A 15212-nucleotide genomic window follows, 5' to 3' on the forward strand; every position below is an offset into this window, starting at 1 on the left:
CCCTCCCCCCGCTGCCTCCTCCGCTGTCTGTCCCCTACCCCCTGCCCTATTACTGCCCCCCTCACCACCTCTCCCCCTATTACTTGCAGTATTGGGGTGGACAAATTTAAGATGATCTTCCAGTAATTAGATTCCATACATGGCAAATTGTAATAAATTTATACATTTTCTGTGTGTAGAATCTAATTAATGGGGGGGGGTGGGGGGGGTTGTCTTACTGCCAGGGTAGTCTTGTATTTGAGTAAATGCGGTATTTCCTGCAAACTGATTATAATTTGCTAAACAACCCTGTAGTCAGACTTGTTTTCTTGGATTTATAGCAAAAGGTTGGGGCCAGTTTTCTTCAATTTGGTCTGAGATGGGGGGAAAAAATGAATGCCCCAGGAACTTTGTGCTGCAACTGTAGCTCGTTGTAGCCCTTAAGCGGGCAGTCCTAGTGAAATTCCTTATCTTTACTTCAGTTTTCCGTATTGGGCAGCTGGAACTAGAATTCTTAGTTGCTTTTTCCTTTGGTGCAAAATAGGTTGCCTTGTCCCATAACAGTGATAACAAAGAATAAATTGCAGCCAGGGAAAGCGGGTCTGACACGTTCCCTTCGTAAAGCAATTTACAAGCAGCTATTCAAAGTTCAGTCTGTATTCGATGCATTGCTGATGCTCGGCTAGTGTCCAAGTGATTCATGTGAAATCTGGGTCCAAATCCTGCTCGAGCATAAGCAGCTCAAACTAAAGTGGCACCTGTCAACCTTGGCTGGATTTGTTGGTGGAGGCTACTTCTGTTCTTGTCTCCAGCTGCTGTAGTCAAAGATGAGGAGGCTGGAAGGCTTCAGGGTATAGAGAAAATAAATATAGAAGAGTTCAGTAAGAGCAGTTTATTACCCTTCAGTTGTTGCCAGCCTTGGGCTCCTTGCTCCTCCCAGTAATAGTGAGGATTTGTTAAATCCTGCTTTTATTCTTCCTGGGAATTGAGTGGACAAGTTAGTGCCCTTGGTTCCATTTCCTGAGAAGTGGAAAAAATTACCCAGGCTTTCAGCGTGTTGTAGCATCAACATCTGCTCCCTAGTTCAACAGGATCTTGGCAGGAGATATCTGGTTTGCTGAACTTAAAAACCGTGTCTGTTGAATGTAATTTGGAAGCGTATTTCCAAAAAAAGGCATTCCTCACTCTGGGAGGAAAAGGAAGATACTCACCCAGAAGGAGTTTCTGCAAGGAAACTTTAAGGCTGAGGCCCCTAAGCAACATTGAGCAGGTTATGAGACCTAAATTCTGCAAACTGGAAGATGGGCTTCTGCTCTTGAGAAAGGAAGGAAAAAGCTGCCAAAGCTATTTTGCAGTCACTTCACTGTCTAGTCCTGAATTACTAAAAATTGGGGCTAATCCCAATATAAAATTCAGTGCCATCTGCTCTGGGGGGAAATATATAGGTTATCTACAGATAAGTATGTCTTCAGGGCGCATATTCCTGAAAGTAGATCTCACAGTTATCACTTGGGGAGGAAATAGGTCATCTTTGTCTCTAGAATCCATAGTGGCTGTTATTGTCCAAGAAACGTGAAGGTGACTTTCGGAAGGTCACTGGATCAAGCTACATCCTTATTAGTCACTGCTGTGCACTTGTGCTTATTGTATGGCTTGTGCGAGTGGTTCAAGGATTAAACCAGCAGAAAGAAGAGGCTCTTTCTTCATGACGAGCTCACAGAACTCTCCTCGTACAAACTACAGCAGCTGATTTAGGCATCTTAAAGGTTTTAGGTTTCCCTGCTGGTAGCAAGACATGAGGTTTGATTGAAGATTCAGGTCTCCTGTGAAATACCGCTTGATAGCCATACCTTTTCCTGTAAGGGCAGAAGGTTGTGCGGAGCACTTGCTTACCTGTGCAGAGCGTAACGTTCCCTTCCTCTTTTGACCCGGAAGACAAAGCAAGGCAAAGCCCTGACTACGTCTGTTTGTCTTCTCTAAAACCATGGACCTAAACTGCCTTTTGGTTTTAGATTGGAGGAGGCAGTGTTGTCCTCCCATAGGAGGGATGGGGAGAACAGGAGGAGGCACCAAAGCCCTCCACATACTTGCAGAAGGTCCTCTACCCTGCGTGTCTGTACTCACCTCACTGCTTGTCCTTGGGGATTTGAGCCAGGGGATAAGAATAACCATGGACAGATGGTTTTAATCAATCCTGGGACGCTATCAAATAAAACTCTAATGTATGTCCTACATTCTTATAATAGTCTGTGCTGCTTCACCATACAGAGACTATTTTGTCCACTGCCTCTTGTTTGGAGAGGCTTTGTCCCAGGGTTATCAGCTGAAAAGCAGAGGTTTATTCCTTGCGTTTATGGTTTTTTAAGTTGCCTCGGTGGAACTAGCCAGTTTGGGGCATAACGGGACTAAATTGGTTTGCTGTCCAAAATAAATTTTGTACGGCTTCAACAGAACGTGGTTTATTTCAGCCACAAACCCAGGAGAATTCTTCGCTGTCTCTGTACATGCAATATATTTATTACCACATCCCTGTAGACTCTTGCCATCCTTGGTACCTGTGGCTTTTCGGGACAGCTGACATCTTCATTGTTGTTTGCTTCTCACTGGACTTGCATTAGATCCCCTTGTGTGTTATCAGGATGATGGCAGCTGCAATAAGGAGGAAAGAAGTTGGTATAATTTCTTACCTGGATGATTGACTCACTCAGGAAAAGCCTGAGAGATTCCAGCCCCAGCCGGAATCATGACGGCAAAAGCAATTTGTCTCTCTTCTGGGTATTTCCATTGCTGGGAGTACTAGTCAGCTGGGACAAGAGTGGATTGCAGCCTGTTTTAAGAAAGTCATGTAGGATCTAGGGGAGAAATTTCAGGCGCACAGAGCCAGTCGCTGTTTCTCAGTTGACTTTTTAAAAATCGAAATGGCCTTCTTTTATTATTGCCATTTCAAATGCTTAATGTACGGGGCATTCTGTCCCCAAGGATCCTGGGTTTTGTACTTGGAAGTAGTAACATGGGCAGGGTTTCAGACTGGAATAATTTAAAGCCACAGCTGATCCACCAGGGAATAGATCTCCTTGGAAACTGAGACACGGTCACTTGTCCACTTCAGCTGGTCAAAGCCAATTGACGTTGCTGGGTTCAAAGGCCACATCTGAACCAGGAAAATTACAGTAATTTACAATTGTCACAGCTCCACTGTCAATAGCAGTGGTAGAAGCCATAATATAAACAGGACTTGGGGACCTTTACCGCTGGTTGCTGACTGCTGATTTGCTATCTGTCTCCAGACGGCAGTTGGATAATAGCCTTTGATTATCCCCAGTCTGACTCTGGATTTGATCTGTGTAGCCTAAGGTTCCTCGTCCTTGAAAGCTGTCCATTTCCTTAGTGTCTGCAGGATTCAGGCTTGCGGGACCGGGGAAACCTCCCAAGCTCCAGAAACACATGCCTTGCTGCCTGTTTGCTTCTCCTTGTTCAAGGCACACTCCAATACCATTTACTTTGTGAACGTTGTATACTGCGTTGTAAAGACCCAATAATATGGGGTTTTGTCTTCAGCTTGGGCTCTACTCGAGTAGTTTGTAGACCCAGCAGCAATTCAGAGGTTCACAAAAAGGTATTTCCTTAAGTTTTTAAGTCATGGTTGTTCCCTCTCCCCCAAACTTTAGCGGGTGTTTTTTCACATTAAACATGGAAGAAACAGGTTTGCTGGCTGCAGTTCTGTTGGGATCGCACCGAAGAACCCAGTGGCTGCTCTCTTATAGTTTCATAGTAGGTAGGGTCGGAAGGGACCTGAGCAGATCATCAAGTCCGACCTCCTGCCATGGCAGGAAGGAGTGCTGGGGTCAAACGACCCCAGCAAGGTGATTGTCTAGCCTTGTCTTAAAGTCCCCCAGGGTAGGAGCCAGCACCATTTTGCTGGGCAGTTGGTTCCAGATCCTAGCCACCCTGACTGTGAAGTAGCACCTCCTGATGTCTAACCTGAATTTACCCTCTGCCAGCTTGTGACTGTTATTTCTAGTCACTCCTGGTCGTGCTCAGGGGAACAGGGACTCTGCCAACGTCTGCTGGTCCCCTCTGACTAGTTTGTAATAGGCCACTAGATCCCCCTCTCAGCCTTCTCGCATGGAGGCTGAACAGGTTCAGGTCCCGCCGCCTCTCCTCGTAGGGCCTGCCCTGCTGCCCCCGACCATGCGGGTGGCCTCCTCTGGACACTCTCCATGCTGTCCACATCCCTCCTGAAGTGCGGCGCCCAGAACTGGACGCAGTACTCCAGCTGCGGCCTGACCAACACCGCATAGAGGGGGAGGATCACCTCCTTGGCCCTGCTCGCGATGCATCAGTGGATGCATGACAAGGTGCGGGTGGCCTTCCTGACTGCATCCCCACACTGCCGGCCCGTGTTCATTTTGGCCTCAGTGATGACTCCAAGATCCTTTTCTGCTTCTGCGCTGATGAGAAGGGAGTTCCCCAGCCTGTAGGGATGGTGCTGGCTCTTCTTCCCCAGGTGCAGCACTTTGCACTTGTTGATGTTGAATCCCATCCTATTCTCCTCCGCCCACCCCTGTAACCTGTCTAGGTCTGATTGCAGCCTATTTCTCCCTTCTAGCGTACCCACATCCCCCCACATCTTGGTGTCATCAGCAAATTTGAACATATAAGCAAACATCTTAGTTGCTTTCTTAAAGGTAAACTGTTGTTCTCAGTGCGGGTTTGTTGTATTGTAGGACAGGTATTTCAGTGACGTTGCCTCATTCTTTTCACTCCCATAAACTACATATTTTTCTTCCATGGAGCTTGAATTTCTTGTTGAAGTGGTTACCTTGCAACATCTGAAGCTCTTACGCTTGGTTTCACCTATCCTTTTTTTAACAGTGAAAAGCATTTTCCTGGTGACAACAGTTTTTGCCATGCGGTGGGGTCACATGAGCTGGCAAAACCTCCCTACAGATTCAACTCCCTTTTGTTCTTGCTTTTTGGCAGGGGTTTCTTCTAGGTTACATTTAAATGGCAAAGTTGTGTCTTTAAAGGTAGGAGTCATTTTGCTTTTAAACATCAGGGGATGTTGGCACATAAGTGATGGGTAACTTAAGTCTCTCAGTCTTGAAGTGCTGAAATCATCACTGTGGCCATGGATGCCCATACTGGTGAACCTGCGATGCGTGAAGCAGTTGTGATCCAGAAAAGCCATGAACTACTAATGCAGTCCCAAGATGTAGCTTAGACGTGCCCCAGGTGTGGCAAACTTCTGTCCCAGAGCCAGTCATGTTTCAGAAGGCCACGGGTTAAGTTTTGTTTGTATATGGCGCCTCCTTGATACAGCCATTTGACTGGGTGTACTGGCTTTTCTAACTGGTTAGGTTCTACCCCAGACTGGGGTTGCTGTATTAACTTTTCAGACCTCTGCTGCCCTGAGGTCTGGGCACCAAATGTTGCCTTTCAGATCTTTGTGCTTGGATGGATTTTGCCTCTGTCTGCTCAGATACTGAGACTTCAGAAGCCCCCTGCCCTGCCTTGATGCCTATAGCCATTATGGCCTTGGGACCATCAAGGAGGCGAGCTGCTCACTGATCCAGCAGCTGAACCTGGGCAGAGATGCAGGACCTCTTGGGGCTCCAGGCCGAAGCGAAGATCAAGCAAGCCCTTGGGAATAACCACAGGAATGTGGATGTCTACAAAAACCTACATCAAGACAGCAGCCAAGGGGCCCCAGTGTGCTCCAAGGCTAAGGATATTGGGTATAAACATTATGAGCCTTGTCTGCTCAAGACACTCGGGGGTAGGTTCTACCACAACTCTATGCTACAAGGAGCTGGATTGGATCTTGTGAGGGGAGGCCAGCATTAGTCTGCCTCATGGCAGATTTATGGGTGGATGATGAGACCTTTGTCGGCACTAATGTTGAAAAGGTCTCTCGGAGTCTGCATCTTTGCCAGCCAGAAGCAAACACATTTTTGGAGCATTCCAGGCCAGCTGCGGAGGCCCACTGCCAGTCAGCCAGTCCCCTCCACCGTGTCCTTATCAGAAGCAGAGATGTGGATGGTAAGTACATCTGCCTTTTGGGTTGGTCATTTTTGCATGTCAACACGCAGTCCGATAGTTATTTGGAGAGCTACTGTCATTGGCTCTTGTGACCTAATGCTCCAACTAATGCCCCTGCAAACAGATGTGTGCATGTTTGGGACTGTGCTTCATGCCCTTCCGCTCCTACCCTACCGCAGGTGTGCCAGACTCAAAAAGCAGAGTTTTTGTGGAACAGCTGTCTTAAAAGGCAGCGTGCCTTTGGGATGAAACCTCTTAAGCACATGTGAGCAACACCCTCAGCATGTATGCATGACACATGCCCAGGCCCAGATTAACTGGTTTTTTTAAAGATAAAAATAACATGGACAGCTGCCAGTCACAGATAAGCATTTATAGCCTGGCAGACCTGGGTTGTCAGCTTGGGAGAGGATCTGCAGTTGACGTACAGGAAGTGCTCTAGCGAAATTGTATCACTGCTGGGGATGGCTGGCTTGTCTCCGCATCCCACGTGGATAGCTGTGTTATTCCAATCTCACAGAACCTCTGGTGCAAGGCAGGTGTCCCCTTTTACGTTCAGACTTTTATTGTGTTTTCACAAAGGACATCCTCCGGCAGTGGGTGTCCCTTTTAAAACTGCAGAATGATTGCCAGCATGATGCTGGCACTTGCACAATCCAGGGTTTATGCCAGCAGGTTATGGCCCTTGTTAACTATGATTTGCTACTGCCAACCTTGCAGGTGTGGTCAGGCAGCTCTCTCCCCTCCCTGAGGTGGCTGGCCACTAAGCAGGATGCTGAGAGCTAGGGTGAAAGATATTAAATTTACCAAAGGCTCCCAGGGCTGGGAAGAAGCTCTGGTAATGGGATCTCATAAATTGTGTGAGGGTTGAGCTTGGTATCTGAGACCTTGGAAACCAAGCCTGAAACGGTAACTGCTTGTATATTTTCTTGCCTTCCAGGGCTGGCATCTGAAACTCCCGGGCCCTCCAGGATGGAAGCAGTGACGGCGGTGGAGCACCTTGCTGACTGGAGGGAGTACAGGAAGTGATGGAAGGAGGAGATGGCTAACTCAGCCCATGAGCCACAGCTGCAGCACTGTTGAGACAGTGCACACAAAGTGATTCTTGGACTGCTCTCTGAAGAGGGTGGAGCATGTCATTCTGGGTGTTAATACCAAGGAGACCTCCTATCTGGAGTCCAGGATCAGGGCCCAGTGCTCAGCAGTCCAGTACTGTTCTCTTGCAGAAGTCGAGTCTAGTGCAGCTGCTTAGCAGCTCTTCATTCTGGTTTGAGCAACAGGACCCCTGCCACAGCTTCATGGCTCATAAGAAAAATGGTTTCTAGGCACCAAGCTGATGACCCTATCATTTTGCAAGCTGCCCTTATTTTCAGTTACTCCAGTGTACATGGACCCTGGATTTGGACTGGAGGGGTGTGGATCATGCAGTCTCACTCCATGCTTCAGTCCTACCCAGCACAGAGATTGAAAGTTTTTCCTTTGCGCTAATGTTTTTCCTGCAGTCTTGGAATTTCCTTCCCTCCTTCCTCACATTTGTTGTTTTGCACTTGTTTAAGGCCAAATTCTGAATCTGTTCCCACGTTCCCTGTTTGGTTTTTGTGCCTGTTCTTAAATAAACTCTTTATCGGGGGGGTTTAAAAGCTTCATTACTCATTTCATCCAGTAAATGCAGAAGTTGGTTGAGTGGTGGTGTTCCTGTGCGACAGTCCATTGCATGTACAATCAGGCAAGCCAAGTGCATCTGCCCTGCTGACACCTGAAGGGGCCACCTGCACAGCAGACGCTAGTTTGGTGAGATGCGAGATACCAATACATGCACAACAGAGCCACGAGAGAAGTGGAAAAAATGAAGATGTCCACATAGAGAGCCCATAGGCCTGCCTCTGCCTGCAGCCAAATGAAATGCTCAGAGCAGCTGGGGTATGTGGAGTACAGAGAGACTGGCCAAATGCAGCTCCAAAAGAATGAGGACTGCCAGCATTTTCCTTGCATTCAAATTCTTAGTGAGGCTGGGGCACCCCAGCGTGGAACGTTGGTAGCAAACGTGTGGGAGCTCTTGTGTGTGAATGCACGCATATATGCCACTCGTGTGCACTGCCCACATGCTTCCTCAAACTACCGACCAGAGCCTCCTGCGTTGAGGTCTCCTTGCTGACTGTCAAACCAGTCAGTATTCTGGTTGCTTGAACTACTGTGCCCACCTCTGCATCTGCAGTCACGTACTTGCTCAGGCCCTTGCTCTTGCAGATGTTGTGCAAGACAGAGCAGATGGTTAAAAACCTGGACAGGGACTGGCTCTGTGCCACCTAGGCTTCAGTCACCTGCAGATGCATTCAGTTATTATCCTGCAGCTGCTTAGTCTGTAGTTAAAATGAAACGGTTCCTTTCTGCTTAGTTTAAGGCTTCATAAGCGATGGTAGCATCAGATAGGTAGGATCACTGAATAGGATTGGCATACATGTGGGTGAGTGGATGGGGAAGGCAGTTGCAGCATTTATTTGTTCTGTGGGTTCTGGCAAACCATCTCATCCAAACTGGGGAAATCAAGGAGGGATTGTTAAAAGCTGTAGCATTGTGTTCTTTCCAGGCTACTTTGCATTAATGTGGGTCAACCCCCTGCATTGCTGGGAGGTCTGGTCAACCAAAATGGAGAAAAGCCTGGTGATCTGGCAGTGGTGGGGAGGGAGCAGGTTTGGGATATCAAGATGAGATGCGTCCATGCTGCCACTGTCGCAGTGAACTATAGATCTCCCAGAAGGAAATTGCTGAGAGGAATCTTGAGAGCTTGGAGCCTTCTGGGCTGCTTTCTCTGAAGGTCCTGCCTTTCTCTCTCTCAGCTGTCCCATGAGGTAGCACTGCAAAGGACAGTTGGATGCCAACTTCGCTGGCTATTGTTAAAACTTGTGGCAGCTGTTGCCTTTTCCTTACTTTAATTTGTGGCAGCTTAGCACAGCCTGCTTGGCTGTGCGCAGCTGCCATGATGCTATTTGCTCCAGGTGTATGCCTCTGGCTTTGCTTTTCATGGCTTACTCATTCCTGTGTTCATAGTTTAGGATACTGTGAATGGGAGACATTGTGGAAAGATCTAAGGTAGAGCTCAAAGGACCGGCGCATGGTGGCCGATTGTGTATTTCCAAAGCTACCTTACTTGAAGGTGCTTCCTTTCCTGAAAAATTCGGGTAGCAAAAGTCTTGATTGAAGGCAGCAGCTTGGTTGCCTTCAAGTCTTTCCGAGCTTTATAGGATGAATAACTTCTGTTTGAAATGTGACTTTTGGCTATAGTCGTCTTAAAGCTGCGATACCTGGTTTCCTGGACTTTTTTTTTTTTTTTTTTTACATATATGCGAGTACAATTAATTGCTGCCCAGATCCTGTTACTCTGGATTGATAAACCATAGAAATCATTGAATTTCTTCCATTTAACTTGCGTGTGCATGCTTCTTGGATCTACTTCTTTGGAATGATCCCATTAAAGTTAGTATGTTTTCAGGAATATAGTATTTAATGATGCTTGTATAAGTGGCTATAACTGTTCTAGTAAGCAATTTAAAAAGTGCTTATGGATGCCTCAACTGGTGCAAATTCTGTTAGAGGCTTTCGAGAAGAGGGTGCCAAAAATGTTAACATTGCTTGTGCTGCTGGCTGCCACTCAAGGATGTAACATGCAACCTGTCAGTCCAGATTGTTGGACCTGGGTGATTTGGAAAGCCATTTAAAGGTAAAGTCTTGGCTTCTGGGCTGAGCAAATGAGAGGCTTTCAGTATATCATAGAAAATGAGGGTTGGAAAGGACCTCAGGAGGTCGCATCTAGTCCAATCCCCTGCTCAAAGCGGGACCATCCCCAACTATATCATCCCAGCCAAGGTTTTGTCTAGCCAGATCTTAAAATCCTCTGAGGGTGGAAATTGCACCACCTCTCCGAGTACCCCTATTCCAGTGCTTTACTACCCTCCTCGAGGGAGAGTTTTTCCTGATATCCAACCTAAACTTCACTTGCTGCTGCTGTAAGTTGTTGCTCCTTGTTCTGTCATCTGCCCCCACTGAACAGTCTAGCTCCAAACGTGGCAGCGTTCTTTGTCACATTTTGGTTAGTTGAATGGAGTGAGGCAAGTGTGTGGTGTCTGAGGCTTGGGGGGGGGATTTATCACAGAACGGATAAGTGACTGATGAAATCTGCACGGCATTGTTCATGGCTGTTGGAAGATCTTAAACTATGACATGCCATTCACTTATAAATATTGTTGCAACTGCATGCACTATTTCCCAGTCAATTTGTAGTTGGGCAACAGGGGACCTCAACGTATAATCTGTCATCAGTGTTAGGATATTATAATGGGAGAGACAAAGACAAGAGGATTAGATTCTTCCTTCTGTTAAAGAAATTTGTATTTTATTAGGAAAAGAATCCCAAAGACTGTCTATTATTCTGATACCTGCAAGCAACTCTGGCTGATGTGCCCATGACCCCCTTGTGGTGTGAACTCATTGGATCCTGAAAGCTTTCTAGGGTCAAATTTTAGTTCTGTTTTGGAGAGGAAGCTTTCTTAACAAGTACTTGGGAGCTGTAGCAAGTGGGACATGATTCTGTCTGCTTTGTGGGGCAGTGTGCTGGAAATATAGGAGCATAGGCCTGGAAGGGACCGCCTGAGATCAAGTCTAAAATTTGAAATCCAGGCTACTAGGTAAAGCTTTTATTGTCCTTGCTTTGAGAAGAAAGGTTGTAAACCTTGTGTCTCGGTCAGATTTGTGCTCTAGAAACCTCCCTCCTGCCTACTCTGGAGTCTTTTCGGTTGCATTTGGTTACATTTTTAGTTAGTTCTTGGGATAAAATGGTATTTATTCTAAAAACTGCGATTCCACCCCAGACATGTCTGTATTTTGGCAATAGCTATGAAATGGTCCTTGCCCTTGGTTCTGCAAAGAACTCTGAAGAGCTTTTGCGGGGGTGGGAGAAAGTTGCTACATCTGCAGCATCTGAAACTATAGTTTATCATGGAATTAATATGAGTTATTTATAAACATGTAAAATACAGGACAACCTGAAATAATTTTCAAAGTCACTTTTTGACTTTGAGAACTGCAGGGCAGGGGAGAAGCTTGGGATTATGAGAGTATTCTGAGTAATAACGTTTCCTCTTTTTTTTTTTTTCTCTCTTTCAAGAGCCTTTTTAAAACACTGGGGTTATTGGAGTGGTCGAATTTTTCCTGGATTTGAGTGAGAAATTCAGAAGACTGAAGCCCAGGCTCACTGTCTACCTTTCACGGAGGCCCAGCCGTGAGAGGACAGAAGAAGGCACGTGGCGAATCATGACAGCTGACAAAGAAAAAGACAAAGACAAAGAGAAGGACAGAGACCGAGACCGGGACAAGGAGCGAGACAAAAGAGACAAAGCGAGAGAGAGCGAGAACTCGCGTCCTCGTCGGAGCTGTACTTTGGAAGGAGGCGCCAAGAATTATGCCGAGAGCGACCACAGTGAAGACGAGGACAACGATAACAACAGCGCTACCACGGAGGAGTCTACAAAGAAAAATAAAAAGAAACCACCGAAGAAGAAATCTCGCTACGAGAGAACGGACAACGGTGAGATATCGTCCTTCATCACAGAAGATGATGTTGTCTACAGGCCTGGAGGTAAGGAGCTCTAAATACGTGGTAGTTCGGGCTGTAGTTACATAGCTGCTTACCATGTCTCAGCTGCAGTGTGCGTGGTGGTCCTAGAAGGGAGGGTGTGCAGTCTCCAGTGGACACAGGCAAACTTTCGTGTCACATGCTTTCCATCTCTCTCACAATTCTGATTGGGGGTGAATTTAAGTCCTATTCTTAAGAAAAAGACCCCTTTTCCTTATCGTTATTGTTGTCTTATTCTGCATCGGTGTTCTCTCTTTGCTTTTCCCATCTTTTTTTTTCCTTTGCATCCTCAGTTCACATCTCCATTCCTTCTTGGCTGTCCTTTCCATCCAATTCCTTCTACTCCCGTCTGTAACTGGCCACAATCCAGAATGTCAGGCTTGCAAAGGGCGTTAAGATTCGCTTTGGCCTGGCCTCGCGTAGTGGAATACGTTATTCTGCAGTCGTGCTCCTTGTGGGTACTGTTCTTGAACCAAGGTGGCTTCAGTTCCAGAAAGTTCAGCCTGCATTGTAGACGAATTAATTGCTCCCAGCGCTCCTTCCATGCAGACTGGCCTTGAGCTGTGTGCCTTGGGAGTCTGTTATGGGACTGCCAGGCTCCGCGCCGCAGCTCCAGAGCAGGGACGAGAAATTCTGATGGCTTCTCCAACTGCGGTTCTATGGGCTTCCAGCTTCCCTGCTCTGGAGCTGGGAGCTAAGCCCCAGCTGAGTTGGCAATATGTAAGGACTCCTCTGAGAGACATGAGATCATTTGCCAGAGTCTGTGACTGAGTCCAATTACTGCTGCTCATATTACTTGCTTTTAAAGCTCCATTGTCAACTTCACAAGCCATCTTCATGGGAGGAGGTGTTTATAGCTGAGGCTGCTCTAGGCAATGAACTGCAAGTCGAGGGATCTGGGAGCCTAGTCCTCGTAATGCCATAGGCTTGTTTTCCTGACAGACTCGATCACATGATATTTCGTGTAGTTTACCCATTGATTAAAGCAAGTCATATGTGCTGGCCTTCCCGGAGGAGCTCTCTGGTTTTCAATGAAAGGCTGTATATTCTCACCGTAAATATTTGTTCCATGTGCAAACATTGGTATCTTATCAAGGTTGTTTCAGGGCACAATAGAGGGGGATAAATTTCATTGTACCCTGGGTATCTTTTGATGTGCCAGTTATGTGAAATCCTGTAGTGATTAAACTAAGTTTGTTTTTTTCAGGGTTTAATTTTTTTTCAAAAATTAGCCCTCCCTGAGGACCCTGTCATGCTGTGCCCATTGTCAGTTGACAACTACACAGTGAAATTCCCCAGGAAAGTGGTTTGTGTTGGTTGGGTTTTTTTTTCTTTTGGTTGCAGTCTTCATTTTGAATAATAATTTTTATTTGGGGGTAAAAGAATTGTGAAATCTTGATTGCATGGGTAATTGCAGTTGTTTGTTTCACCATAAGGGGTATTTATTCTTGTCTCTGCTATCAAAAGGATTAGCTTCGGGGCTCCACTATTTTTATCCTGCTCTTCTGTAAAATCGGCAGCATGCTATAGTAACGCTGCTGGAGCAAAACAGAAACTGACTCCAAAGGAAAACAGTGGAAGCTAATGATGGGAAGCCTGTGTAATTTTCTAATGGTCTGTTGCATTTCTAGAGTACTAAAACTTTATGTGGAAGCTGGTGAAACAGCTGTAAATAGTGTAAAATGCTGGTACTCTTTTTCTAAGCTGTCAGTCATCTGTTTCTTTTGGTTGCTGCAATGAGTGTGGCCAGTTGGGCTATGCGAAGCTTTGGCCCCGATTTGATTTGGCTGAGATTTGGTCCGTTTTGGTGGTCGAATCTCCGAATCCGAATCGAATCAGAGGACCCTTTAATCTCTCTGAATCGAATTGCAGCCGTCCGAATCAATTCGGAAAGATTCGGCGATTTGGACATAAACACAGCTTTAAATGTTTTTTCTACGTACCTCTGGGTAGCAGGGGCTTGCGAGTGCTGTGGTGCTTGGGAGCATGGAGTGTCCCATGGAAGCGCGGGGGGCTCCCTAGTGCGCTTGGCAGCAGACCTGGAAGTGGACCAGAAGCACTTCCAGTTCCACCGGGAAGTGTGCAGGGGGGCTTTTCGCTCCCCCCCCAGCTCGGCGACTGGTGCCTTCTGGGTCTGGGGGTGCTTCCAGGGTCCCCCTGCAGCCAATCACTGAGCTGGGGTGGGGTGGGGTGGGGCAGCCCTTTCCCCAGCAGCCCCAGAAGTGGACCAGAAATGCTTCCAGTTCACTTCCAGGTTCTCTGCCAAGCACATGGAGGGCCCCTCCTGCACTCCTGTGCAATGCTCCATGTGCCCCAGCATCACAGCATTCACAAGCTGTGCTGGTACCTCAAAGTATGTAGAAAAAACATTTAAAGCTGCTTCTGTCTGAATTGCTGATTCTCCGAATCAGCATCGAATCTTCATAATCAATGAATCGGATCACTGTCCCTGATTTGGGCCGAATCAGAATGGAATAGTGCCCGCTTCACGCGCCCCTAGTGACCAACTCCCAGATGAGTGGGGTGTGATGGGTTTTTTTTTGCCTTGTGTATAGTCGAGTCAAAGGGTTTAAATAATGGTAGGTTCTTTTGGAGGTAAAGTTTTAAGTTGTTTTTCTTTTATTTTCTCTTCTATACAAAAAAAAATCTTGTTTTTATATAGATGCATCAACTTATCTCCAAGAAGCACACCTCAGACATGCCAGATTGAAAATATTTATGACACTGTTTGCTTCTCAATAGTCAGGACTTTAAATTAGGAAATATTTGACCAGTTGGAGGAGCAAGAACAGGGAATCCACAGAATTCAGCTTTGGGGTAGCTTAACACCAGTGTCAGTGGATTGGGAACACTTATGGTATATTAAGAACAGCTTTTGTGTGGGTTTTGTGGTGAAGTGCTTTAATGCACTGGCTTTTCATTGCTGAGTGACCTGGCTTAAAATGGAGGTAGAAAATCAGTTTGTTTTCTTGTCTTAGTAGTTCATATAATAGAACTGGGAAAAAATAGGACACTCACTATAGGTGCCCTCCACTGAAAGTATCAGTAATAGTCTGATTTTGGGTAGACTTGTTTTGGCAGGAAAGCAGAATTTAGTACAAAAATGCCTGCGTTGTGTCTGGGTCCAGTGATCATCAATCTGATTTTCTGACTAATTCTCAAAAAGAAAGTGCTTTATACTCTGCCTGCTGGTGAGGGTGTGGGGGAGCAGGCATAGGGGAAGAGGAAGTTGCTGGCAAACAAGCTTCCTTTGAATTTTTTAGGCTGACAGTTTTAAATAGCTCCTTTTAGACGCAAGTCCCAAGCCATATACACACAACTGTTAGTTTTGTGTATGCATCCTGCATATTCTATAAATATTTGTTGTGCTCCCTTAAACAGCTGCTGCTTGCAGCCACTATTGACGTATAAAGTTGCAGCTCTTGAACAGGGGACTCCAGGATCATCCACCAGTTATAAGGGTCTTTCTCCATTCTAGTGCAGGAGGATTTTTTTATACCCAGTTTTAGTGCCTGTGGCTTTCAAAGGAAGTTTTTTTTTTTTTTTTTTTAATTTCAGAGAA

General features: G+C 46.2%; 1 protein-coding gene and 1 long non-coding RNA gene across 5 annotated transcripts in view; one reads left to right on the forward strand and one right to left on the reverse strand.

Annotated features, from left to right (window-relative positions):
* LOC109293714 overlaps positions 1-15212 on the reverse strand; it is a 20156-nt gene that overhangs the window by 713 nt on the left and 4231 nt on the right. Inside the window, exons 2-3 of one of the 2 annotated variants that reach the window (XR_002096371.1) lie at positions 4810-4817; positions 3168-3169 (exon numbers count right to left, since the gene is read on the reverse strand). This is a non-coding gene — a long non-coding RNA (uncharacterized LOC109293714). The remainder of the gene's footprint in view (positions 1-3167; positions 3170-4809; positions 4818-15212) is intronic. The other variant, XR_002096370.1, reaches the window with a different exon arrangement.
* RERE (arginine-glutamic acid dipeptide repeats) overlaps positions 11163-15212 on the forward strand; it is a 309682-nt gene continuing 305632 nt past the window's right edge. For all 3 annotated transcript variants that reach the window (XM_019511789.1, XM_019511790.1, XM_019511791.1), the window contains exon 1: positions 11163-11653. In XM_019511789.1, the coding sequence (XP_019367334.1) occupies positions 11329-11653 (325 nt within the window). In that variant the 5' untranslated portion in view covers positions 11163-11328. The remainder of the gene's footprint in view (positions 11654-15212) is intronic.

Source organism: Gavialis gangeticus, unplaced genomic scaffold (assembly GCF_001723915.1).
Source record: "Gavialis gangeticus isolate Ggan-Ray unplaced genomic scaffold, GavGan_comp1, whole genome shotgun sequence".
Taxonomy (NCBI): domain Eukaryota; kingdom Metazoa; phylum Chordata; order Crocodylia; family Gavialidae; genus Gavialis; species Gavialis gangeticus.